At 39.2% G+C, this 27448-nt stretch overlaps 1 protein-coding gene across 4 annotated transcripts in view; it reads left to right on the forward strand.

The window, feature by feature from the left end:
• The window catches only part of NGF (nerve growth factor), a 112921-nt gene extending 86417 nt beyond the window's left edge, over positions 1-26504 (forward strand). For 2 of the 4 annotated variants that reach the window (XM_044286165.1, XM_044286167.1), the window contains exons 2-3: positions 19108-19229; positions 25655-26504. In XM_044286165.1, the coding sequence (XP_044142100.1) occupies positions 19108-19229; positions 25655-26365 (833 nt within the window). In that variant the 3' untranslated portion in view covers positions 26366-26504. The remainder of the gene's footprint in view (positions 1-19107; positions 19230-25654) is intronic. The other 2 variants (XM_044286166.1, XM_044286168.1) reach the window with 1 other exon arrangement.
• The last annotated feature ends 944 nt before the right edge of the window (positions 26505-27448 follow it).

Consider the following 27448-nt stretch of genomic DNA (forward strand, 5'->3'; position numbering starts at 1 on the left):
TCCTAAGCGGCATGCCCCCAATGTCTAAGATGGTAATATCCCTTTTACTGTTAGTGTATTTTATGCATGGAAACCCTAATTAGACTTTGACATTTTAATTTGATAAAAATTTTAGATGCCCTTTCCCTTTAACGACATGATCAATGTTCTTGCTTCCAAGCTGGCAAAATCGAGGCTGAGCTTTTCCTTTTAACATTTAGACCTCCATAGACTATAATTGGGTAATTGATTCCCTTTGTTTAGTTGGGAGCTAGGGCTCAGATCCAATGGCTTTCTGTTCTAATTACACCCACTGAAGATCTTCTATAAACCACAGGGCATGCTGTTGCAATTATAAAACTGCCCTAAGTGGAAATAACTTTTGCATGTTAATGTCTCATGCTTATGGACTATGCACCTCTTTGAAACCACGGTAGAACATATCTGCTTATACACCGTTATCTTATAGCCTGTGTGCAGCTGTATTGAATGTGACTAAGCACTATGCATGGTGCTAATACAATGAAAGTTCTTGCATTTGCTATTGCTGCAATGAAAGCTATTTTTGCTATGTAAAACAACTATATTAGTCAGAGAATGTATGCACGTCTAGTGTTAACATGCAAAAATTACAGGCAGATTTCATCTTTTACATTTTATGGTAATGTATATCAATGGTAAACCCGGAATAAAATCTGTGAAAGAATCTAGCATTTGTGGATTTTAAAATCTGCAGCATGCTCTAAAATGAGGAAGATTCCAAAGTTTTCTGGCTGGTAAAGGATTGGAAAGGCAAAAAAATGAAACCGAAAAGATACTTCCCGCTACTTCCTATCGGACATTGTCTGAGACTAGTCCATACTTTCTGGACCCTTTCAACGCCCAGGAAATGACTTTTCAGTCAATTAATATCTGCAGCGGTGACCCGCCTCAGCCAGTAAAACATATCCCCTATGTCTGGAGGGAACAGGTGGTGACACCTTAAAAAAAAAATATAAATCCAGCTTGACAACCCCTTTAAGGCAACTTATTACTCTTTGTACCTAAAAGCAACGCATTTGCTTGTGAAGCACCAGATAGTGCTTGTATGAGTGCTATATTATGACTCTGTATAACTCGTAACATGTATAATGCTTTAATATGCCTGTTTGCATGACTGATTTGACAGTTTTTATATATTAAAAATTGCAGTTCATACACATATTATATTGCTTAAAGGGGTTTTCCAGGTATTTAATTTTAATTGACCTATCCTCAGGATAGGTCACTAATATCTGATCGGTGGGGGTCTGATTTCCAGCAACCTTGCTGTTCAGCTGTTTGAAGAGGCCATGGGACATTTGTGACCTTATGTTCATTAGTCACATGGCCTAGTCATAGCTCTGTCCCATTCAGGTGAATGGAACCGAGCTGCAATACCAAGCACAGCCACTATACAATGGACAATGCTGTGCTTTGTACACTGCAAGGAGACCACAGCCACAGCTTGTCACGTTTACTAACTTTAACATACCGTACATACAATATAAAGTAGTAATGAAAGAATTGATTAATATGAATCTAATTCATTCCAAAAAAGCAGCTGACTCCACTGCTTAAGATTCTCCCCCTCCCCTTGATTGACAGGGCCAGGTGAGATTTCTGACAATCTTGCGCCCATGCCATTACTTTAAGTAGCTGCACAAGCGCAGAGCCGCTGTTACCTGATCAGCGTAGATGCCTACTGTGCATATGCCGCTCATGTTAGGCAGCAGCAGCGAAGCATCTCCTCTTGTGCTGCTACTCAGAGCAATGACACTGGCACAAGATTGACAGGGACAGATGATATGTCTAGCTCTGGTAATAAGGGTCTCTGTAAAGGGGAAGGGGAGCCTCTTGAACAGTGGGGTTAGCCCATCGTTGCTCAAGGAGCCCAATTTAAGAAAGGATTTGATTAATGTGAATTGATTTGCTTAGCTCCAGGCTAAAGTCACAATTTGAGAAAGTTAAAGGGTTATTATAGGATTTTAATGTTGATTCCCTGGGTAGGTCATCATTATGAGATTGGCAGATGTTCGACACCCTGCACCCTCTCGAATCAGTTGTTTGTGTAGCTCAAGCTGCTTCACTACAGAGCTCCACTTTTATGTAGTGGACGGAGCTATTAACTGCTGTAATGCTCCCATTGATGTGAATGAGAGAGAAGCTGCAGTTATCAACTCCATCCAGTACACAATGGATGATTGGAGAGGGTGCGGGGTGAAGGACCATCACTGATCTGATATTGATTGCCTTTCCTAAGGATACATTATCAATATCAACATACTGGTATACCTCTTTAAGCAGTACTCAAAACAGACTTTCTTCTAGAATTATCAAAGCAACGACCAGGTACCATTTTTAACCTTAAATTGTGGAATTGTAGATTTGCTTCTTTGCTTCGGAATCCTTATTTTGCATAAATAAATTAAACTTAAGCAAATGGGCAGATCATGAGACATTCTTAATTTGTTGTCTTGGTACTTAGGCATAGTGTCAAATTTGGGTCCACTACAAGAAATTAGGGCCTAACATCAAGAACTGCCCATAGTGACAAGTGGTTTACTCCAGATCTACATCAAATGGGGTTGTCTTCTACTGGACCTCTGTGGCCCATAACTGTGTAAGAACCTGGACCCACTACTAGCGGATCCTCCAGTCCAATCCTGGTTAGGCAGTAAGGCATCCTCATATCCTCACACCACCATGTTTGACTGAAATAATTGTAACTATGTTCTTCAGTTTGGTCTATACATTTTTGACTTTTCTGTTTATATACCAGTACTGCAATATGGGTCCATTTAAGAATCCAGATTACTCATTCATCAGGTGATCCTGTGCAGGCACACCAATTATCGTTCCTGGGCAGCAGATCGTGTGGTCTAAACAGTGGTCTGCTGCCCAGAAACAATGATTCTCTATGGGGACTAGAGATCTCTATAACGATCCCTCAGCCTCATACTGTGAAGGAAATCATTGCATGTAAATACAGAGGTTTCCTTCACTGAACGAGTAGCCCACTGTTGGGAAGGAAGAAGTCGGCTGTTACATCGGGATATGTAAACCCGCCTTCAGGCATGTTGAGCTTGAACATGCCTGATAATCTGTTATCATGACAGATAAGCCACTACCACAGGTGTTTGTCAGAGGATTACTTAATTTTTTTCCTTAAAAACACATGCACATTTGGCTGGACCAGAGCATGTCTTGGGGAGTTGGGAGGAATAACTTATCGGCCAAACAAGCAAAACGTCAACAGCTATTGAAGGCATGTGGCTGCATTTGCTGTGAGTCATAAGCAATGACCCCAGCTGAGGTTACAGAGGTGAGCATTTTATTTATATGTTTTCTGGGATGTTTTGCTACTTTTGGAGCAGTAATCGCTTGATGGGCTGAGAAGGATTAATAACCAATCCATGTCTTCTTCATTTAGAGATGGCAGCTTAATGGAATTGCAGGGTTTACAAATGGCCATGCAATACTTTCCAGAAGGTTAAAGGCGTTTTCCAAGATTTTTTTTACTGATGACTTATCCTTTGGCCAGGTTATCAGTATGTGATCAGTAGAGGTCTAACATTCAGGACCCCTGCCGATCAGCTGGCACTGGTCCTTGCAGCTTTGCCTAGGCCATGTGATGTCACATTCATCGTCTAGGCCCAGCTCAGCCCCTTTGAAGTTAATGGTGCTGAACTGCAATACCAAGCACAACCACTGTACAATGTACTGCAAGCCCCACTTCCTTCTCAAACAACTGGTCGACAGGGGTCCCAAGTGTCGGACGCCCACCAGAAACTGATGACCTAGCTTGAGGAAAGGCCATCAGTTAAAAAATCTTGGAAAACCCTTGTAACCTTTTGAGCACTTCTTAACTCTCCTGTGAGGTTCCTATGATTGAGTTATTAAATAACATAGTAAACTTGTTTGAATTGTTAGGTAAGAGATCATTTTTCCCACTGGGTATATGGGTATTTGATAGCCATTCTAAAAATACAGTACTAATTCACAAACTGTTCTATGCGCTCAATTTCCTATTGTCTACTAATAAATTCTGCTTAGATCGTCTTAATACTCATTGCTTGCAGCCAGCCTTCAGTAAAAGCTGTTAAACTGGCTCTTCGTTGTAAGACAAAACCACAAATATTCACATGCTTTTCTGGAATCCTGCAAACATAACTGTGATAGACCATGTGGCTGGCCTATGCAGATTCATTCATGATGCTTTCAATTACTAATCTGTGTTCACAGCAGATTTGAACACATCTAGTATTCATTTAGTTTATATGATTTTTTTTTTCTTCAATTTACAATTAAATATTATTTATGTGAAATCTTAAAGGGAACCTGTCAACTACCCTAGGCTCACTGAGGGGGGCATAGTGTAGTGATTTCAGTGGCCTGTCACTTCTGAGCTGTCATTCAGTGCTTTTATAGTACTGACATGCAGAACCCCGCACCATGCGTCAGCACTGCGAGGGAGATAAGTCCAATGAGGCTGATAGCCCTCGCCATCCCCCACTTCTGGACAATCGGTGCTAAATTTCTTTCCTGTTACGCATGGGAAAGAACCCTGTCACTTATTATCCGAGGTTGGGGACAGTTAACCTGTCTCATTAGACTCCTGTCCCACGCTGCACTGTTCGGCAGGTCAGTACTATAAAAGTACTGACTGCCAGCTCAGAAATGACAGACTGCCGAAATCAGTGGGTCTGTCGCCACAGTATGCTGTCTTTAGTGTCGGCTGCATAGTACAGGTGACTGGTTCCTCTTAGAGGGATATCCTGTTCTAACAAGTTATCCCCTATTCACAGGCTATCTCCGGCGCTCCCGTATAATTGAATGGAGTAGCTGCACACATTTCTAATCGGCTGCACAGGGTATGAGGCACCTATTCTTCTTACCTGTGGATGGGGGATAACTTGTTGTAACCGGAATACCCCTTTAAATAGTTTTAATCAAGATATATCATCTGTGTGTCATATTTTTAGGACTGTAAATGCAATGGGTGGAATTTATCATGAGGGTAATCTTTGAAGCCAGTTTTCCTCGAGTCTGCTTTGGTGTACTTTGTCTCAATTTTATCTAACGTTGCACGTTGTTTTGTTATATTTGACTCCTCTTTATACCTTACACTTTTATGCAGAAACGCTACCCCAGTTTGCAATGCTAACCCCATACTGGAGTTTCTCTGCAAGTGACTAGAGATTAGCGAAATTCAGTTCGACAGCTTTGCCAAACTTTGACAAGATTTGATTCATTACGAATTACTTCATCATGAATGGTTTTCCATTGTAAGGAACGGGATCAATGACAGGGAACAAAGTGTGCGCTGCTCCCCGTTATTTAACCCCGCAGATGCAGCTTTTAACGCTGAACATGGCATCTGTGACGGTCATTTAGCCTTTCTGTGGTTAAAATTAATACTCACCTAATCCTCCTGGCTCACGGAGAGGACGTCTGCTCCCGTCTTGCTTGAAGAAAACTGCCAAAGTACCTGCTGCGATCATGATGACATCACCACGTGATCACGCTGGGCACGTGTGATGACATCACTGTGCTCTTCTAGCCTAATCACGTGGTGATGTCATGATGCTCGACACAGGTTTTCTTCAATCAAGACAAGAGCAGGCGGCTTCTTTGCGAGCAAGTGGACAAGTTATTTTTTTTTCTGCCACCACTTGATTCGTTACCAAGAAGCGCAAGGAAATTTGCCTTTGTGAAAAATAAATTTTTTCCTGAAGTTCGGATCGAAGTCCACTTTGGATACTTCGATTCGCTGAACACTACAAGTGACCCCCAAAATAGTCCTATAAGTCCTATTTTGAGACATTTTGATGACAGAATGCTGGAGTGCAGGGCACAGTAAATCCCTCCCTCAAGTGTAAATAGCTTAGTTAAAGGGATTGTCTATTATAGTATAATAGGAAAGTGGTGTATTATAACATATCATTAAAAGACATACAATAATGCTCTTAAGGCCATAAAACAACTTGGTTGTGGCATCAATGTAAGAACCTGGATGTCAGACTATTGCAGTATGATTGATCTCTGATCTAAGATCCTGCCATATGGTGCTGTGACTGGAGGACACACAATACTCCACAATCAACATTATAAAACTGATGAAGGCTAAACCACCACAGCAACACAGTCACCAGCAATTCATGGTTAAAGCATAGCATTACCACTGCTTGGGGTGTCAAGCAACCCTGTCAAAATCGCAAAAAATATCTGACATGGTCAGATTTTGTTTGCAATATTCACAAGGTTCCTTGGAGTTTAAGTTTCTCTGACGTCCATTGATTTACAAATAAATTTGACCTTAAACAAACAGCGCCACCTTTCTGTATCAACAGGGACATACAGATCATAGTAACACAATATACAGTATAGCCTGTCCAGCTTAGATTTAGAGAGACAAGTTGTGAATGTGCCCCTTCCACCCCCTGCCCTTGGGTCACCTCATTGGATTATACAACCTTCCACATTAGATTATTACAGGTGAAACAAAAAAAATTTAGAATATTGTGCAAAGTTCATTTATTTCAGTAATGCAACTTAAAAGGTGAAACTAATATATGAGATAGACTCATTACATGCAAAGCGAGATATCAAGCCTTTATTTGTTATAATTTGGATGATTATGGCTTACAGCTTATGAAACTCCAAAATCACAATTTTGAGGTACCCTTTGCTCAGGGGGTATGGATTAATTAGCTGACTAGAGTGTGGCACTTTGAATATTGAACCTTTTCACTAAATTCTAATTTTAAGCTGCATTAATGCAATTCCTTTAATTTGCATTGCTGAAATAAATGAACTTTTGCACGATATTCAAATTTTTCGAGTTTCACCTATATTTAATTGGTCTTCCAAGAATCTGGAAGCCATTAAATTACTGAAAAACTGTAATGAGAACTAGACAGGAAGGATTTTCACCTGATCGAATGGAAACTTTTTACAATTAGAACTACTTTTTTTTTTGTTTCCCTCCAAAAGTACATATTGTAAACTATAAGATTTTTTTTTTAAATACCTTTTAACTCCTACCTGACATGCGCCATGCAAGTACAATGCATGTCCAGTCTTTGAAGGTGGCACCCGCTCCTCCACTTTGCACAGGAAAAACTGTTCAATAATGCAATTCAAGGACATTTAACCCTTCAGATGCCATGGTCAATAGCCTCTGTGGCATCTGAGAGGCCTTTCTTTTCCACAACAAAAGCTTGTAGACACAACCTGCAAAATTATGAGGAATTGTATTTTTTCCCAATTCCACCTATTTGGATTTTTTTTTTCCATCTTCCTTCTATATTGTATGCAGTATTAAATGGAGGCATTAGAAAGTGTAACTTGTCCCACACAAAAAAAACAAGCCCTTATATGTCTATGTAAAACAGAAAAATAAAAAACGTTATGGGTGCAGGAAGGCAGGGAGAGAAAAACAAAATAAGGAAAATTTGGAAAATTGTTAATTAAGGATGGGTTTAAAGTGAACCTATCAAAAGTACCGCCTGTACAAGCGCGGTCCCGGCGACTGAGCCGGGTGTCAATTAGACTGCATAGAGGTAGGGTTAGGGCAGGGGAGTTACAGCCTAGAGTAAGGGAAGGGCTACCCCCTTGACTTCTATCGTGACTTGTGGAGCTGGAGAAGAGTACTTTATAAGGCGATTTTTTCAGAAAAGCCGGACAAGACTGTATGATAACACAATGAGGATGATCTATAAGGTACTTTTGATAGTTTTTTTAAAGTGAAATGCAGGTGAAAGGTTCGCTTTAACACATAGTGTACTGAGTAATCTAAGAATGAAAGGACTGATCTAAAGTGATGAAGGAAAACATATCAAATATAAATTATATACCTAAAGGCCCTTCTACACATTATCCGGGATGACTGTTCCTACAAATGCTTGTTCCTGATATTCTGCCCATGAACAAGTGTCACCAGTCCTGAAACGCTTGTTCATCAGGTAATGCAGTAGTTCATGTAGACACATAAATGATCGTTTCTGGAGTGCCCTCCATTTAAAATTGTCCTGCATAGTGCCCCATTATGATTAATACCCTTATTAGTGTCCCCAGTCTTATTAATGTCCCCCTAGTAGTATTAATAACTCCATTAGTAGCCCCTAGTATGAATGATGCCTCTACAAGTGTCCCTGAGCATCAAGTGGATGAGATGAGTATTTTTTAAATATTTTTAACAGCTGTTGTGTGCATTCCCGTCTAAACAGACGTTTAAATTCGGTCCCACTGATTTAAGTCTAGTCGCTAAAATGAGCAAACGTAGGACATTTCCTTTTTTTAATTTTTTTTTATTTTTTTTTTACAGCCGCCACTTGCTGGCATTTAAAAAAAACTACCATATGAATAGCACTATTAAGTCGGAATGTGGTGATTTTTACTTTCTATTTAAGTTAATGTGAAAAAAATACTTTCTAAAACTTGGTTATGACCTTGAACTTTTTATTTGAAGAGATTTGAACCTCCATTTTTTTAAAATTAAATTCTGATCTGTATGTTGTATTTATTAATTGTTAAAATTGTTCATGTCTCATTTTTGTTAGTTAAAGTTCAGCTTTTCCCTGCACTTATGTGACCAACTCAGTAGGAAATAAAGAAAATACCTTGAGTATTACTAAATCATTTCTGCATTTCAGTTGTGGGCCTGATTTTTTTTTTTTCACAGTATTGTACTCACCCAGGGTTAGTCATTCCAAGCAAACATTTTTTGTAATTTACAAATAATCTAACAATTCTGGTGTGACTGCAGCTAAGAGTGTGCATTTAGAATGTCCCCCAGAGGTCTTTTATTAACTTTATTATATATGTCTTTGGAAAAAATCTTATGTAACAAAACTATATCAAAACATAATAAAAAATGAAATAAAAGACAATGACACACACCACCTATGTCAATCCAAACTGCTACCATAGCTGTTCTAATCATTAAAAAAATTAAGAAAATGAGGAACTTACTTTAAAACTTTTTTTCCCATTTAGTTGTATACCTCACTCCCTAAAAGAACTATAAAAAGTAAAAAAAAAAAAAAAAAAAAAAAAAGGCCAAGTGTGGGTAGCTCAGCTAATGAAATGTTAGGGCCAACAAAACATCACATACACAAAATTGCAGATTTTTTTTTTAGGACTGGTTATTTAGGACTGAAACCATGTTAAAGGGTCACTTAGTTTTCAAAAATCTTTTATTTGTTATTTCAAAAGTTTTGATCAACGGGGAGGGCGGGGGATCTGGGTGCGGAGACCCACACTGAAAACAAGGTGAGAGAAGTTCTCCCATATTGTGCTTTCTTTACTTGCTACAGGAGACGGGGTCAATTGAAGTTTTTGGGACTTTCTTGATTCTCCTGCAGGGAGGAGAAAAAGCACAATATAAAAAAAAAAAATATTTGATATGTCTCTGACATATCAAAAGTTTTTGAAATCTCAGTACCCTTTAACAGAGTCCTTTTCGGCATTCCTCACAAAATGTCTGCTCTTTAGATCCTGAACATCTGTCAGCATTTGCCATACCTAATGAACTGATCTTATGTCTATGTAAAGTTAAATAGAGGAAACGATTTCAGACTTCCTACTAACAGTTTATACACAAAGACATTAATCACAGTTGGAAATTATAAGACACAACATTATTAATGCCCCACTTAGTTATCAGTATTTATGAATCATTTACCTATAATTTATGTATAAAATAGCATTAATAACTAAAAAATATTTTGAAAAATCTGAATCTAAAGATCTATAACGGGCAATATACTTCAAAAGAAGTGTGAAGTTTTCTTCAGGTGACTAACCCACAACGTTTACTCCACCTGTTTGTTCATGTGCCACCAGCCACTTCAAAAGGTTCTTAACCACTGTAAACCAGACTGCCTCAACGAGTGCATGTAAAGAACAAAAAATATGTTTTCAATTATTATTGGTTTAATAGCTTGTACTTCTGTTGGCTCAATTATAGTAATCTGTGATTGTTTTACTCAGTAAGTAAAGGATTAGCAAGCCCATAAATCACAGAATTATTACATGATGTCCTTAGAATTCATGAGTTCAACATTTTTATGGCCAAAAATAAATATTTTTCCACAAAATAAAACATATATAATATCTTTATATCAGATGTTGAAACGCATTTATACAATTATATAGCTGGGTCTTAATAAATTAAATTTTGGAACATAGAAAATGTAGGCCCGACATTCAAAAAGAGGTCAAAAAGTGAGACTTAAAAATTTGTTAAGGTTTTATTACAGATTGTATTCTGGAATATCTCAGTGAAAATAATATTAGAACACAGCATTAGTACGGGTTTATGTGGGATAGGTCTAATCAAAATAAACTGGACAGCTTTTAAGGGGGTAAATTCCTGACTGGAACTGGATAATAAAGGTTGGTACTAGAAATGGGCAACCTTCTTGAAATTTGTTTTGTGTCCAATTTGTGAAATGAGTCAAGACATTTAATTTTAGTCCAAATCGATTCTACCTGAATTTAAAGTGATCCACTAGCGCATACTAAATAGTAAAACATTGGGCAACCCTGACATAGAAAAGGACTTAGAAATTATAGTGGACAGCAAACTAAGCTGCTGCCAAGGCCAATAAGATAATGGAGTGCATCAAAAGGGGCATAGATGCCCGTGATGAGAACATAGTCCTGTCACTACAAATCACTAGTCAGACCACACATGGTGTATTGTGTACAGTTCTGGGCTCCTGTAAACAAGACAGGCATAGCACAGCTGGGGAGGGTTTAGAGGAGGACAACTAAAGTAATAACTGGAAAGGGTGGGCTACAGTACCCAGAAAGATTGTCAAAATTAGGGTTATTCAGTTTAGAAAAAAGACAACTGAGGGGAGATCTAATAACTCTGTATAAATGCAGGGGTCAGTAATGAGATCTCTCCAATGATCTATTTATACCCAGGACTGTGATTGTGACAAGCGGGGATCCTCTGCGTCTGGAGGAAAGAAGGTTTCTACACAAACATAGAAGAGGATTCGTTACAGTAAGAGCAGTGAGACTATGGAACTCATGTGGCAGCACTAGTAGCAGCAGTACATGTGTGGCTGTGAAGGGGTTATAGTGGTGTCTGGGTAGAGCTAAAGGTAGCTGCAGTAGAAAGAGTAGCACCATTGACAGTGGCAGCAGCAATGCAGTATGGAACATGATGGTAGGCAGGCAGACAGTCGCAGTGGCATGTTGGGGCTGGCGATAAATGGCCACCGTCAGCAATGGCTAATCTATTTATTAGCCTCGGACAGAAAGATGTTTTCGAGAATCCTCAAGGTACCATGCCTTATTCATTTTGACAAAAGTGATGTTTTGTACACTGACAGAGGACAAGTTTGTCGATTTTGGGTCTAATGGCACCACCTGCTGTGCTGAAAACTCTCTGAGATGACACTGGAGGCTGGAAAAGATAGTACACTGAAAGCAAACTGGGCCTGTTCTGGCCAATTCCAATCTGCCTACCCAAATGTCTATGGATTCAAGAAACGGGGTATGTGTCAGAGATTGTCTAGTTTTCTGAATGATTATAGCCTATTTTAGACTATGGACAACAGTACTAATATCATACAGCAGAATTAAGCTTTGGAGAAGGGGCTAAACTATGCCACATTTCCATAATGACCAGGCAATTTTTATAAACACCTGGCAAAAATTCCAACAGATGGCACCTGGCTGACAAAAAGTCATCACAGAGCTATGCCACATTTCCATGATGGGGAGACAGGTTTTGCGGGGAGCTGGACAGATCTAGCAATGGCTGCTGAATTCAATTTTGAGAAAGGCGCAGATCTGTTCCACAATTACCACAACTAACTAAGCTTGCACAGAAGCTAACTGCTGGTCGTGAATAGTTTTCTCAGGGCCATGCATTCCATTATAGATATCTCACGACAGAGGAGAGGGCAAGGAGGAGTCTAAGTAGGAGAATAAGCAGCAGATAATGACTAAAAGGACACTGTACTGCTTGGAGATGTGACCTGGCTGCCAAAAAGATCGGGAGAAGGAAGACAGACTTGTTTTGATTGGAACCAGTGATGGCAATTCATGTCCTGCAATAGAGCCCTGGTACCTATGTTTGTGTTTGAACGCCCACAGCTTTTCATCATGCAGAACTTGGAAAGTGATGTGGTTCTGTATGCTGGCATTGTGGAGATAAAATGCCATACCGCAGATACTAGCACAGAGCTAGCGGCAGCCAAGCTTAGCCTAGGTCTGGCATATTTTGAGTCTGCATCCACAGTATAAGGCCTCATGCACACAACTGTTGTTTTGGTCCGCATCCGAGCCACAGTATTTGCGGTTTGGATGCAGACCCATTCACTTCAATGGGGCTGCCAAAGAGGCGGATAGCACTCTGTTGCTCTGTTCTGTGGCCGCCCAAAAAATATATAACCTGTCCATAAAACACACAATGGTCGTGTGCATAAGGCCTTAGCAGCAACACCAGTTCCCGAGCTGAGCACAATAGAAGCAAATCTGGCCCTGGAATATTTTGGGGAGTTTTTGGGAGTTGTCACCTATGTTCTTTATTACCACCATGGACACTGCCATCCTCCTCTGATTGTCACCTCCTCCTCAGCACTCTGTTCCAGCTCTCAGGTCCTGTCCAACACACAATCATCATCACCACTTTTTTAAGACTGTGATATCTCAAGGAGGGCCCCCTCCTGATTCTCTCCTCTGTATGTGCCCCGGGTTCCAATATCGCTACCACTTCCTCTACCGCCACCAACATAGCTACAAATGCCAATGCTATTACTGCCAGTTAAGAAATTTGCGGCACACTTCTTTGAAGATGTAAATTAAACCACATTTATTGAGTAACAGAAAATTAATCCATGTGATAACATCATATCGTTGTCAGCATAAGTCAGAGGAATCCAAATTCTTTTAAGCAAAGTTTTTGGACTACAATAGACCTTTGTCAAGACAAATCTAATGTGAAATACATTAGATAAGTATAGTCACAAACGTAAGCATATACTTATATACATCATCGCTGAGGACAGATATATGCAAGTATAGAATAAAATGGAAATCGTACAAAAAAATCATTATTCCCAAAGAACCCCTATAAGTAAATGGGTGGATTGCAATAGAAAATAGGTTAAGAAACTTACATTACAGAATATTGTTATTTATTCTGTGTGCGATAACTGTACGTCGTGCTCATGTGGCAGGCTCAGGCGCTGGGCCTCCTATCTGCTATTACAGAGCAGTCACCCAGCCATCACTGTTGGGATCAGAGAACTCTGATCCCAGCACTTTTACCCCTCAGATGCTGTACTCAATTGTGACTGTGGCATCTGAGCTGTTAGAGGCAAGGAGCTTCCTATTTCATCTGATTGGCAACCTGCAAATGCAGTCACGGAGTACTAAGTACTTGGCATGGCCATGTCCTATCCGCCAATGCATCCTACCTTCAGATGGATGTCTCAGGCAGGATGTGTTATCTTTTGCTGTTAAAATAATGTGGCACTGTAATACAGAAGTACTATTGATAAAAAGTCACCAAAGTTGCATGTGAGGGCGGGGACACTTTCTCATCACTGGATGCAGCAGGACCTGTGTTCCTAGCTTGATGACATCACCATGCTGGGAGCATCAGGTCCTGCTGCCTCCAGTGAAGAGCAAGCGTCCCTGTGCAAGCAAGTTATTTTACGGTCATGTGAATGTAAACTTTAGTTTTGTTCTGTCCTTGGCAGAAGCTCATCCTAGGTGACCATCAAGCACCTGCACCAGCTCTTGGTAACTCATTCCTTAGAAAACACACTTTCTTAGTGATTTCACTAAACATACCACTATGGTTTACAATACTCCCCCGCCCCTAAAATTAACTTCTCTACTGTATAGACAGAGGTATAAGCCAGCACTGAGAGGAAGTAAGGAGCAGGGAAGCTACTGAACATGTCGGGTTCACCACCGAATGCATAGGAAGGTGAACCAGAATGTCAGCCACTGCAGAAGAAGCAGGGGGGCACTACCAGTGAGAAAAATGCTCATACAAATTTATAGATTTTATTGCATGTATATTGAAGTAATGCTTCATTTCAAATGCCCTATTTATTTAATGTCTTGAAATTGAATTTAACGGAGTGTGTTCTGTAGGAGTGTCGTGTATGGTACACAGGTTTGTGTGCTACCCATCCAATAATTCATATAATGGTGTTGTATGTTTAAAATAATGAATATTGTAATTTTTGGGGATCTCCTAGATTGAAGGAAGTTATTTCAAGGGTATGTGCACTTCTTCAAAAAAATTTGCATTGCTCTAATGCGTCTTTTAATTTTGTTTAAAAAAATTAGAAAGCAGAAACTGCAAGCAAACCTTGTCTACCTTTTTATACTGCATTCACGTGTTACTCCATTCATTTGCCTACTTTTTAATAACCAGCAAAAAAGAAGATGGTATAAAAGACCCAAAGGTCTGCATACAAGCTGTACAGTAAAAACAGTAGACTAAGAACTGGTTCCCATCGCCATGATCAGACTGGGAAATGCAGACCATGTATCGACCGCATCTCCTTGGTCAACCACGGCTCTTCTGATCTGAACCAACTGTACCATAGTGTTTTGAGACAGTCAGTTCATATCTGATGGTGAATCTATTGTACTGTAGTCATCATGTGAGTACTGTACAATAGATCCACTATCAGATATAAACTGACTTCATCATAAAACACAGGAGGAGCAAACACAAGGACCTTCTTTCCCAGGTCGATCACTGTTGTGCGAATCAGCCCTTAGACTTTTTCACTCATGATTTGGAGCACCCAAAAAAGGTATAAAAAAAAAGTTAGTCTACAGTATACAATGCTATTTATGATACATGGTCTATTTAGTCATATTTTATCTGGTGAATATATCTGTACAGGTGGAAAGAGTGATCAGTAAAAAATGGTTACACAACTCGATGAAATGCTAACAAGTCTCATCAAGATTCTGTATTGTTTCAAACGTTGTGATCTGGCATCAGAATGAGACATTGGAGCATGCTGGCAGTTCACAGCTCCAATAAAAGCAGGAGTATGATATCAGATCATTTCCTCTGGCTCTAATGCAAGAACTATCTAGAGTGCAAACACTAGTCTCCATCAGTAAGAAAATCCTTCTTGGAAATTGTGTTTGTAATGCATGAGGATGATGAACTTTCTTTACTCAATTGTGTGATTCCACATAGACACTTTCACGTGGAAGGAAGCTTTAGAAAACTTTGTTTTAAATTATAGAAAAAATAGTTAGATATCTGATATATGTGTGATCAATTTGCAGCAGAATCCTAAAAAGTAGTGGTCCCAGTCCTCCGTTTATAAACAATAAATTACTAATGGATCTGCGCAATATAATACCAATGGTTGGAAATGTTGTATGATGAGACTGATCTCCAATGTCTCTTTTCATATAACTCCCAAATCCGCCTGCTGTCTGTAGCCCACGGGCTGTAACTTTTCCACTATTGAGTCTACACGTTCCTGTGCTATGCACACGTGTTCCAAGACAGAGCTTCACTCGTTACTCCAACTTGCAAAACCTCAATATAAAACATTTTCATAGTGCTCACCGTTTAAAAGTATAACAGAAATATTTTATTGCACTTACAAGTTAAGTTAAAAGTCTTGATTATTTCACATAAAAATCATTGCCTGACCAGTCTTTCTGCTTCTTCTGGGGTGTCTCATAATTTGTTTTGCTATCGGGTGCTATTTAACCTTGCTTTAAAACGTCACATCCACATATTTAAATCTTAATACTACGATATAATTTAAATATAAATAAATGCATACTAATGCTACTTTCACACTAGCGTTCGGAGCGGGTCCGTCTGATGTTTCATCAGACGGATCCACTCCTATAATGCAGACGTTTGAATCCGTTCAGAAGTGTGAAAGTAGCCTGAGCGGATCCGTTCAGACTTTACATTGAAAGTCAATGGGGGACGGATCCGCTTGAAGATTGAGCCATATGGTGTCATCTTCAAGCGGATCCGTCCCCATTGACTTCCATTATAAGTCTGGACGGATCCGCTCGCCTCCGCACGGCCAGGCGGACACCTGAACGCTGCTTGCAGCGTTCAGGTGTCCGCTCACAGAGCGGAGCGGAGGCTGAGCGCTGGCAGACGGATGCATTCTCAGTGCATCCGCCTCCACTGAGAATGCATTAGGGCCAGACGGCTGCGTTCAGGGCCGCTTGTGAGCCCCTTCAAACGGAGCTCACGAGCGGACACCTGAACGCAGGTGTGAAAGTAGCCTAATACACATTTAAAATATAAATTATCCTCATAATATCTCAATTATTTAAACCTACATTGAAATATATTCCTTGTCTAACCGTGATTGTATACTATGCATATTTCTCCCTACAGCCTCTCTCCCTACCCTAAAGTCCCTGGTAGCTGAATATAAGTGGGATCCTTATCTACATATAGGAAACTTTTCTCTAATAATAATATGTTAGCAACTTTCACAGGTGCCGTCACCATATGTGAATACTGTGGAGTGGGTTAATACATAGACACTGCCTTCACATACCACTCAATATTCATACCAGTGGGTTGCAGAGTGCACATTTTATATATCCACTCCACCTCCTTTTTATTAATATGCTCCACCGGCTTCCCCACCCCACCACCATCTATTATGTACGAGCTCAACACCCATAAACTTCAAGCCTGCTGGATTCCTCTGGTGATATGCTCCAGATGGTAGATCTGGTTCTTTACGCAAGTCAACTATGAACCGTTTTGTCCTTAAAGGGATTCTGTTATCAGATTTAACCCCTCTAACCTAAACATATGCTCATGTCCAGACTAAAAAGAAGAATCCTAAGCTGGCCTTATTAAACCTCACTGTGGCTCTATTTGCCCAAAAAACAGCTCAACGCCGCCTCCGCAATCTTCCCCGTCCCTCTGCCAGATCCTGCGCCTGCGCACTAGGCTCAGCCTGATGCACCCGTGCGGACTCCTGGCAGCGGCTTCGTTGAGCGAAGTGTGCATGCACCGGCCTGATGCGCACTTCGCTCAATAAAGCCGCTGCCAGGAGTCCGCACGGGCGCATCAGGCTGATCCTAGTGCTCAGGCGCTGGATCTGGCAGAGGGACGGGGAGGATTGCGGAGGTGGCGCTGGGCCCTGGACGGCGATGTGTGCGGCCGGGCACCCTGTATTAACGGACCTCCCCTTGGGCACCTTAAGTAAGTGATTGCCAGGTTATAAAAACCTGTTTTTTGGGCAAAAAGAGCCACAGTGAGGTTTAATAAGGCCAGATTAGGATTCTTCTTATTAGTCTGGACATGAGCATATGTTTAGGTTAGAGGGGTTAAATCTGATGACAGAATCCCTTTAAAGGTGGGAACTTTTAATAATAATAAATGCTGGGTTTGTTGGGAGTACTTTGCATAATACTGGATCGTTATGCAATATTTTCAAATTTTTTAGAATAATGCATTTTATTGATGTACAGAGGGTGGAATATTGGGTGGAGAATGCAATTTTGCACCCATCGATCTCCCTGTTGTTACCAACATATTCTCTATTCCCTTCCCTAACTTGTGGTTCTATATCTATTCCCTTTCTTTATTTAATATACTTTCTTCATATCCCTTTTCGCTAAAACGTTGCTGAATCACTCCTCTGTTCTTTATAATACTTCAATCTTGTACAGGTCCTTTTAATCCTCCGAAAATTGACCTTTGGGTATATTATCCACCCATGGTCTATAATGACAACTACTCTTATCTATATACTATTTTCTATCAGTTGGCTTAAAATAGGTCTTTGTATACAAAGAGCCTTCCGCAACCATGATTTCTCAATCTAGAATTGAATTGTTGTTCTACTGGTATTGACAATAAATTTCAATCATTACTGTTAATAGAAATGACAAAGTCCCCTAGATCATCTTTTCCCCTCAACAGAAAGATTAAATCATCGATATATCTCTTCCCCACATATATCTTCCTATCTTCTTCCTTTTCGCTCACTAATGGATCTATATAGAGATGTTCCCAAAAAGCCATAAAAAGGTTTGCGAAGCTGGGTGCGAATTTCACACCCATTGCCGTCCTAACCCTCTGCACGTAAAATGTATCATTTGAACCACAAATAATTTTGTCTCAAACAAAAGTCTATACATTGTATAATAAAGATTTTTTGTTCTTTCATTTCTACATCTTGGGCTAAATAAAATCTAACTGCCTGCAAACCCACCTATGAAAGTAGCTAACATATATAATACTATTATTAAAGAAAAGTTTTCTATATGTAGATAAGGATCCCACTTCTATTCAGCTACCAGGGACTTTAGGGTAGGGAGAAATGTGTATAGTATACAATCACTGTTAGACAAGGAATATATTTCAATGTATGTTTTAATATTGAGATGATATTATAAGGATAATTTATATTTTGAATGTGTATTAGCATGCATGCATTTATTAATATTTAAATGATATTGTAGTATTAAGATTTAAATATGCGGATATGACGTTTTAAAGGAGGGTTAAATAGCACCCGATTGTGAAACAAATTATGACACACCCCAGAAGAAGCGGAAGCGAAACCTGGGTTGGGCAAGGATTTTTATGTGAAATAATCAAGACTTTTATCTTATAAGTGCAATACTTTGAAACAATGAGCACTATGCGCATATGTTTTATATTGAGGTTTTGGAAACTGGAGTAATGATTGAAGTTCTGTCTTGGAACACGTGTACACAGCACAGGAACGTGTAGACTCGGTAGTGGAAAAGTTACGGCCTGACATCACACGGATTTGTGAGTTTTATATGAAAAGACACATTGGCGATCAGTCATACAACATTTCCAACCATCGGTATTATATTGCGCGGATCCATTAGTGATTTTTTGTTTTAAATGAGCAAACTAAGTTTTTCAGATTATGTCGAGTATCTTATATCAAATAAATTAAACTGTCTATAGTTTGTGTTGGAATAGACAGAAATTAAATAGATCAGAAACTCTTCTGCTTTTGCAGATCAGGGGTGTAGCGTCTTCTAAAATATATATAATTTTTAGCTTTTTAAATAGTTGCTTAATGTCATTTCTTTTATTTATTTTTTGGGTTCCATCAGCAGCAAAGCACCTCCAAGACACCTCCTTGTACAGATGGTATGCTGGGCCTCAAGCCAGCCCAGTGTTTGGATGGAATAAAGGCCTCTGGGACAGAGCAGCTTTGTACACTGTACACCCAAAGGTAGGACATTCAACATATTAGGCCTAATTTATTGTAAACATATATTGCATGTTTGCGACATCTTCAACATCAGTTGCTTAAAAACTTTAGCACAAGTGATTTATCTCAGCTGCCCTCAACACTTTCCCACAAAGGGCTGTGGTGAAGGAATGGGCAGGGTCAGGCCCATGCTACATTTATCATATATTAGGCCAGTTTTGTGGTATAAAATAACAAAGAATTCAACGCCAGCCAGCGGCTGACGTACATATCGGTATAGGCGCACGGACTGCCTGATGCTGTGCCTAATTTATGACAAAGGGTCCTTAGCCAAAACATTGCATCTTTTTACTTTACCTTACTTGTGGATTACTCTACACGGGCAGGCTTACCACTTTCCCGGGAGATGTGTACCCACAACTGATTTACTAGGTGTGCTGTCCACCCCATCATACTTTAAGACCTACGTCTCATCAGAAATTAGACACAGCTTCTGGCAGCTTGCCTGGTTATCGTAGAGTGGCGTACACTGCCGGTCTATGATAAATCTGTATTCTGATTTGACGCAAACTTTGGAAAATTTGGGTCAAATTTGATTTGTTTAGAACTGATTTGCTCATCTCTACTGCAGATGCATTCGTTTCAGTAAGTGAGGATTATGGACAGGAAAGCACATACTGCGATTCTCTCTGTGTGGAGCAATAAGCCACGTGGAAAATGGCCTATATTAATATACCCAGTTTAATGAGTCAGTGCTCAGTCCGTTCTAAACTCTGATAGCATCCGAACAGAAATATTGCCCAGCTGAAAGTAGCTTAATAGTCTCTAGGTCATTTGTGTTTAGCATCGCTTGACATGATGAACATTCATGTTTTGTCAAGTGATCATAGTCCATAGCACCATTAACTTCTAATTTGTTTGCTTTCTGTTCACTATCCTTTTTCCTTTCATGTTTTCTTGTTTTTCTGTTCTACAGCTGTATAACTGTATATGCAAGCATATAACACTTGCAGTAGTGTACTGGTTTTACTTTGCTAGAATACTTCATGCTGTGAGAGCTGTTCTGGATTACATACAAGAATAGTCCAGGTATCTCCAAGGCGGAAAAAATGCAGAAAGTGTTTGATGTGCTATATAAAACGGTGCACGCTTTGATTTGATGGCCTCTATAATAGCTTCCTCATGACAAATAGGTCACTTGTTAACTTTACCAGGGATGAAACTCAAACACACATATTAAGCCATCTGATTTACATTACATTGGCCATAAGGATATTAAGCAATGCATGTAGGTGGTAGTAGACATAATCATTCTAGGTAAGACAAACATATAAAAATGACTTACGTACACTGTGATCATATTTCGTCATCTTTATCATGGGATTGCAGTAAATTCATAGGATTAAAGAGTTCATGAAAAGGAATCCTCATGGATTGATTGACAAGTTTTGACTCTTTGTCGTCTTCTCAGTATCAATGTCAGTATATGATGAATTTGTGTTATATATTGTACAGCAATGTTAACAGTATCGCTAACACCAGTGACTCAGATTCCGGAGTATTAAAGACATTTTTTGCATTTATCTCAATTCCTGTCATTAACACAAACTGACAGCATAATTCCATTCCATTTTTACAATGTGATTATTTAACTTTTACTTATTTTAGAACAAAATACAACTATTCTTTTTAGACTAGTTATTATTATTTAATAGCATAAAAAGAGATACAAAGCTGGATAGTATTTAGGAACTTAATGGGTTGCCAGATTAAAGGGGTTGTGTCACTTCAGCAAATGGCATATATAATGTACAGAAAGTTTATAGAAGCCACTTACTAATGTATTGTTATTGTCCATATTGCCTCCTTTGCTGACTAGATTCAATTTTCCATAACATTATACACTGCTCGTATCCAGGGGTTATGACTACTTGGCAATTCATTGGCCGTGGTTGTAGGTAAAAGCTCTGGCCTATAAGCACTCCCATGGTTCCGGCCCAAGAGAGTATGCACCTTTTTCTATAGTATGTAAGCACGGCCACCGCTGCTGGATTTCAGGGTGGTTGTAACCCCCTGGTTATAAGCTGTGTATAATGTGATGCAAAAATGAATCAAGCCAGTTAAGGAGGCAATACAGACAATCGCAATACATTAGTAAGTGCCTTGTATTAACGTTGTCTACATGATGAATGCCATTCGCTGAAATGAGACAACCCCTTTAAGATAATAGGCATTGTTAGGACATTCGTATACATTAGAAATAAATTAAAAGGTGTAGTGAAGAGTCAGATTGTGTATATGTATTTTAGTGGGAACGATCTAAAGCTGACTATAGTAGATTAAATAGGTTGTCCAGCATAGTTAAAACACAGTCATTAGGCAATAAGAAATAAATAATTAAAAAAATTAACTTAACTTTTAAAATGCTTACCATTCCAGCTGTATGGCTGCCAGGGGTCCCTGCTGGACTGAAAGTAATGGGTTCCAGTTCTTGTCTATGAGACTGCTGCAGCAAATCAATGGTCTCAATGGTAATATGTTCAAGAATAACACAACGCCAAGGCAATAGATTGACTACAGCACCCTCAGGAGTCCTAACCGGACTTGACGTGATAGTGACCTGCTCTTGCACATGTGACCACTGAGGCCATTGATTGCTGCAGCAGACTCATGACCAATAAGATGCCCTATCACTTCCATTCTAGTCGGAACCTCCAGGAGCGGTTGCACTAGGGCAGAGGTGTTAAAAAGGTGAGTTTAGTCTAGTTCTTATTTTTTTTTTTCTCCCTAACACCCTACTGTCTGCCACCAATTTTTAATTATACCCGATAACCCCTTTAACGTTAGTTGAATCAACCAAGCTTGGTGGAACAATCTGATCTAAGGCATACGGAGGGGCCTCCTGACTCCTTAGTATCCATGGGTGGGTGTGTGGGGAAGGGGGGGGGGGGGGGGATTTGACAGCTGTCAGCCAAATAAGTGTCAATGGCTGTATAACTTAAGGCTACATTTTCCCTGATGGAAATGTACAGGTTGGCCAACGAAAAAGTAGCCTGCATCCAGCAATAGCATTGATAGAAACCACGGCACTCACAAGAGACTTTTGCAGTACGGACCAAGATGCCAAAAACACTAAGGCCATGAACAAGGTCTGTGTGGGACCGAAACGTTGGCCAGTAATTAACTATTAGGATGGATTAAAATAATGAAATAATAATAATTAAGTAAATAAAAAATTACTACAAAAGTGGTGTTTCGCGAATCAAATGGGGATTTTCAGCAGACCACGACCTCTTATTCTAGGAATTAACATGACCTGATAAATTAAACCAAGCTTAGTTCATCGTGAAGTACAGCAATGGGTCTAAATGTCTGTCAGCAATCATAGCAACCAAGTCCAGTAATTTACGCGTTTAGCTTTGTCAGACTCTTTCAGTTCCTGCACACGCGTTATTTGGTATGGTTAGAGATATTGGAGGCAGGCTACTTTTTTGTGGGCCATCCTGTATATTTTATCTCCCCAGCTTATCATTTTCATGTGATGTGGAAAGGGGTTGTGTGAATGAGCCATCCCTCTTCAGAACAATGGATGGAATGCAGTATTTTGAGACAATAGAACTAGAGATGAGCAAACTTCCTGAAATTCACTTTGGTTCAGATTCCATTGATTTGGCCATCAGAATTGATTCTGTCCAAATGAATTTGAACTGAAAGCGCCCCAATTGCCATGAAAAGTTGTATATGACACTCTAAGTTCTCTTAAAGAAGTAGTCTGTCAGATTTTGTTTTGTTTTTTTAATAAAAAAAAACTGTCCAAAAATTATCCCATTTTGGGGGTAATGCCTGCCAGTGATAATACCAACAGGTTTGATGTTATTTTAAATAATCAATGATAAACCTGGAAAGTAAAGAAGCAATGGTTAATTAGAAAAGCTTAAAAAAATAATTTTTTTAAGCAGTTTCCGTTTTTTTTTTAATACTGTGCAGTGTAGGGTTTCCTGCAGCAGCGCAGTATGGAGTATGATGTTAAAACTGTGTAAGGGTAAAGGTAGAAGCAGGAGCACAGTAGCGAACAAGGTGGACTAGGCAGTAGGTGTGCGACTGTAGAGGTCTAGTACTGGCAAAAGCAGCACAGTATAAAACTTGATTGACAAGGCAGGCAATGTGCTGATTTGTGGTCGTGGTAGTTGTAGTAGTTGCAGGGGGAATAGTTGCTATTGTCAATTGACAAAATGGTCAATTGAACAATGCATATAACTATGACACAGCACCCAGTAAAACGTCTGACAGCCTTACCGAAGCCGTCTGACTGTCTGTGATTGTCAATTATATTATGAAGATTGGGGTGTTGGAGTGATTCACATTTAATAATAAATGGAGCATTGTATACAACTCTTAATAAAATAGCTGCCAGTCATCCTGAGGCCTTGGTTCCACAATGACAAACCTAATCCTATCCTCTCTCTAAAACCTATTGCTGTCACTTAATGAAGAAATCTAACTACCTATTGTTTTTTCTTCACTGTAAAATAACCCTAATGCTACATGCACACGAGCGTTGTTTGTTTCCGTGTCCGCTCCGTTTTTTTTTTTTTTGCGGATAGGATGCGGACCCATTCATTTCAATGGGTCCACAAAAAATGCGGACAGCACACAGTGTGCTGTCCGCATCAGTATGTCCTTTCCGTAGCCCAGCAAAAAAATAGAACATGTCCTATTCTTGTCCGTTTTAGGCATTGTTATAGTGGATCTGCAAAAAAAAAAAGGATGGCATACGGATGTAATGCAATTTGCGGACCGTAAAACATATACGGTCGTGTGCATGTAGCCTAAAAAAACGTATCCTATTTTTAAGATCTATTTCCTCTATTTAACAGATGTGTTATCCCTTCAATGTACAAGCCCAGAAAAACATGGAAGATCCTGGTTCGGATCTGATATACCGTAGTGCCTAAGACACATTCCCAGACATCACAGCTATAGTACCTCATAAATGGAGGTTGATTGCAAGGCAAGCTAGCATGGTGTCATGTGATCCTCCTTCAACTTCTCTGTATTCGAATATGTAAAATATCAGACACTGTTTTTGATTTTGTACCAGATAAATACCCAAAACTTTGGATTAGTTGAAAATTTAGAGTTTTGGGAGATTCATACAAGTTTTATTAGAATGCATCCACAATTGAATCGATTGTGGTCATTTTGCTTTGGGAGAAAGACTACTTAACTGGTAAATAAATCATAATTCTTAAAAGGTCCATGTAGAGATCTGTAAAAAGTGTTTTTTAGCCAGGCAAGTCAATGAAAGTAAGGAACACCCACTACAGGTGAAATTCTAATATCATGCAAAGTTTATTTATTTCAGTAATTCAACATAAATGGTGAAACTAACATATGAGATAGACTCATTACATGCAAAGCAAGATATTTCAAGTCTTTATTTGTTATAATTTGGATGATTATGGCTTACAGCTTATGAAACCCCAAAGTCACAATTTTGAGGTACCCTTTGCTTGGGGGATATGGATTAATTAGCTGACTAGAGGGTGACACTTTGAGCCTAGAATATTGAACCTTTTCACAAAATTCAAATTTTATGCTGCATTAATGCAATTCCTATTAAGTTGCATTACTGAAATAACTGGACTTTTGCACGATATTCAAATTTTTCGAGTTTTACCTGTATATCTTTAGGAATAGTTGTATTAATTGAACAATGAGGTGATGTAAAACATATGTATAAATTATTGAATTTAATAAATGTAAAGAAATGTTAATACCTGTCTGGATATTGAAACATAGCATTACAATTTATATTACTTAAAGAGCATCCGTCAGCATTATCAACCCTATTAAACCAGGTATATTGCCTGATAGGGTGCATCATGCAGAGTAAAACTATGTTTCTTGCTTCTCTAGGGTGAATATTTGCTTTTCAAACTTGGCAAGATGCCGAAGATGCATTTTGCAAGTGCCAAGTCATCTCACTGACTCTGCACAGGGCCACTGGATCTGATGAGCTCAGAATCAGATCCACTGCAAAGATGACGAGCCGCTGAGCTGACTTGCTGCTGGTGCAAGAACACAGGGCTAAACAAAATGTCTAACCAAATTAATCAAATCTCCCCCTTATCAAAACTAATGCAAAGAAAAACTGGCTTGGTTGCCTATGGTGGCCGTATGTAGCCACAATGTTATTATATCACATCAGGGTTGTTTGCGTTTTTTACATTTTACTTGAAATTTCTTAGTAAAGGATACTAATAGCACTCTAGGAATAAGTTTTGGACTTTTTGAATTTGTGGATTAAAAAGTTCAAATTTTAGTATTTACTGAATTTTGCAAGTCAAACCTTTTTGTTGCAAATGATATAAAGATTATGCAACCAGTTGTTATTGTTTTTGTGTCAGTTTTTCTTTAAGCTTTTTTTTTTTCTTTTTTCCTAGGCGGAAAGAGTAATGTCCATGTTGTACTATACTCTGATTATAGCATTTCTGATCGGCATACAGGCTGCACCAAAGACCAAGGACCATGCCCCAGCCGGCTCATCAACAAAGCATCGAATTCAGCATCATCATACACATCGAACTAAGTCTCTTCACCGAAATCATGGCAGAATAGAAACAAATGAACCTGCACCGTTTCACAACATTACAGTTGACCCTAAACTTTTCAGGAGGAGGAAATTCCGCTCTCCAAGGGTTTTGTTTAGCACCCAACCTCCACCATTGTCAGAGGACCTACGGAACTTGGAATATTTAGATGATGAGGAATCCCTCAATAAAACTATCCGAGCTAAAAGAACTGTGCATCCAGTGCTACATCGTGGGGAGTATTCCGTATGCGATAGTGTCAGTATGTGGGTTGGTGAAAAAACCACAGCCACTGACATCAAGGGAAAGGAAGTAACTGTCCTGGGGGAAGTCAATATAAATAATAACGTTTTTAAGCAGTACTTCTTTGAGACCAAGTGTAGAGACCCAAAACCAGTTTCAGGTGGATGCCGTGGGATTGATTCAAAACATTGGAACTCCTATTGTACCACCACGCATACATTTGTCAAAGCATTGACAATGGAAGGGAAGCAAGCAGCATGGAGGTTCATCCGGATAGATACAGCTTGTGTCTGTGTGCTCAGCAGGAAGAGCCGATCATAAATAGACACTTCTTGCTGTTTAATCTTCTCCCCACCCCTACCTCAGCCTGTAAATTATTTTAAATTATATGGACTGCATGATATATTTAAAATTTTTACTGTAAAAAAGAGACTATTTATTAAAAACTTTTCAAAATGGGTTTGTTTGTTATTTTTTTATACTTTACCATTTTGGGGGTAACATGTCTGTTTGCCCTCTAATTTGGAAACATGAAATAAAAAGACCAAAACATATATGCCTTATAGAATTTATTAGATGTTGATATTTTCTCATAATTTAATTGCCAATGATAAATTATTTTCATTGCTGTTCACCATCAATGAGTAGAAAATATGATATGCTAATGATAAATATTGTATGTATCTTTTTCTTTTTTTTTTCAGCTGAAAATTTTATAGTTTAAGATTTCATACATGCATATAAAATAAAGCAACCTAAGTCAAAACATGAGACCAAAAGTCTAAAAGGGGCAGCCTTTGGTTGGTGGTCTATGACTTGTTTCTAAAGTACAGTATTTGAATTACTTACTATCTCAATCTGTTTGGTATAAAAACATAGCATAATATATATCCATAATCATTTAGAAAACTTTTTCATGAACTTAAAAGGGTTAGCCCATCTGACACTTTGGCATATCGCTTGGATATACCGCAAATGTCCAATAGGTGCAGGTCCTACCTCTGGAACCCACATCTATCTCTAGAACGGGACCTCATAGCAAAGGAGATTGCACCATGAATGTGTAGCGTGCTCTCCATTTACTTCTATGGGAGTTCAATAAAAAAACGGGCAAGCATGCTTGGCTATTCTCAGAACTCCCATAGAAGTGATTGCAGAGCGTGTTGCGAAGAGTGGCAACCCCTTCAGTCACCTCTATGGGAGTTCCAAAAATAGCTAAGCCGGCGCTCCCCTGTTTTCAGCACTCCTATAGAAGTGTAGAGTTCATCGTGGCTATTAGCATTGCTAGTGTAGAATATGGAGATTTTGTAAATAGTCATAAGGCCAATTTGACTACACAATATTTGTAGAGTCAGTGTTATTGGTAGGCATACTCTTCAGAATTCGGACATTTCATCCATCCAT

Source organism: Bufo gargarizans, chromosome 3 (assembly GCF_014858855.1).
Source record: "Bufo gargarizans isolate SCDJY-AF-19 chromosome 3, ASM1485885v1, whole genome shotgun sequence".
Lineage (NCBI taxonomy): Eukaryota > Metazoa > Chordata > Amphibia > Anura > Bufonidae > Bufo > Bufo gargarizans.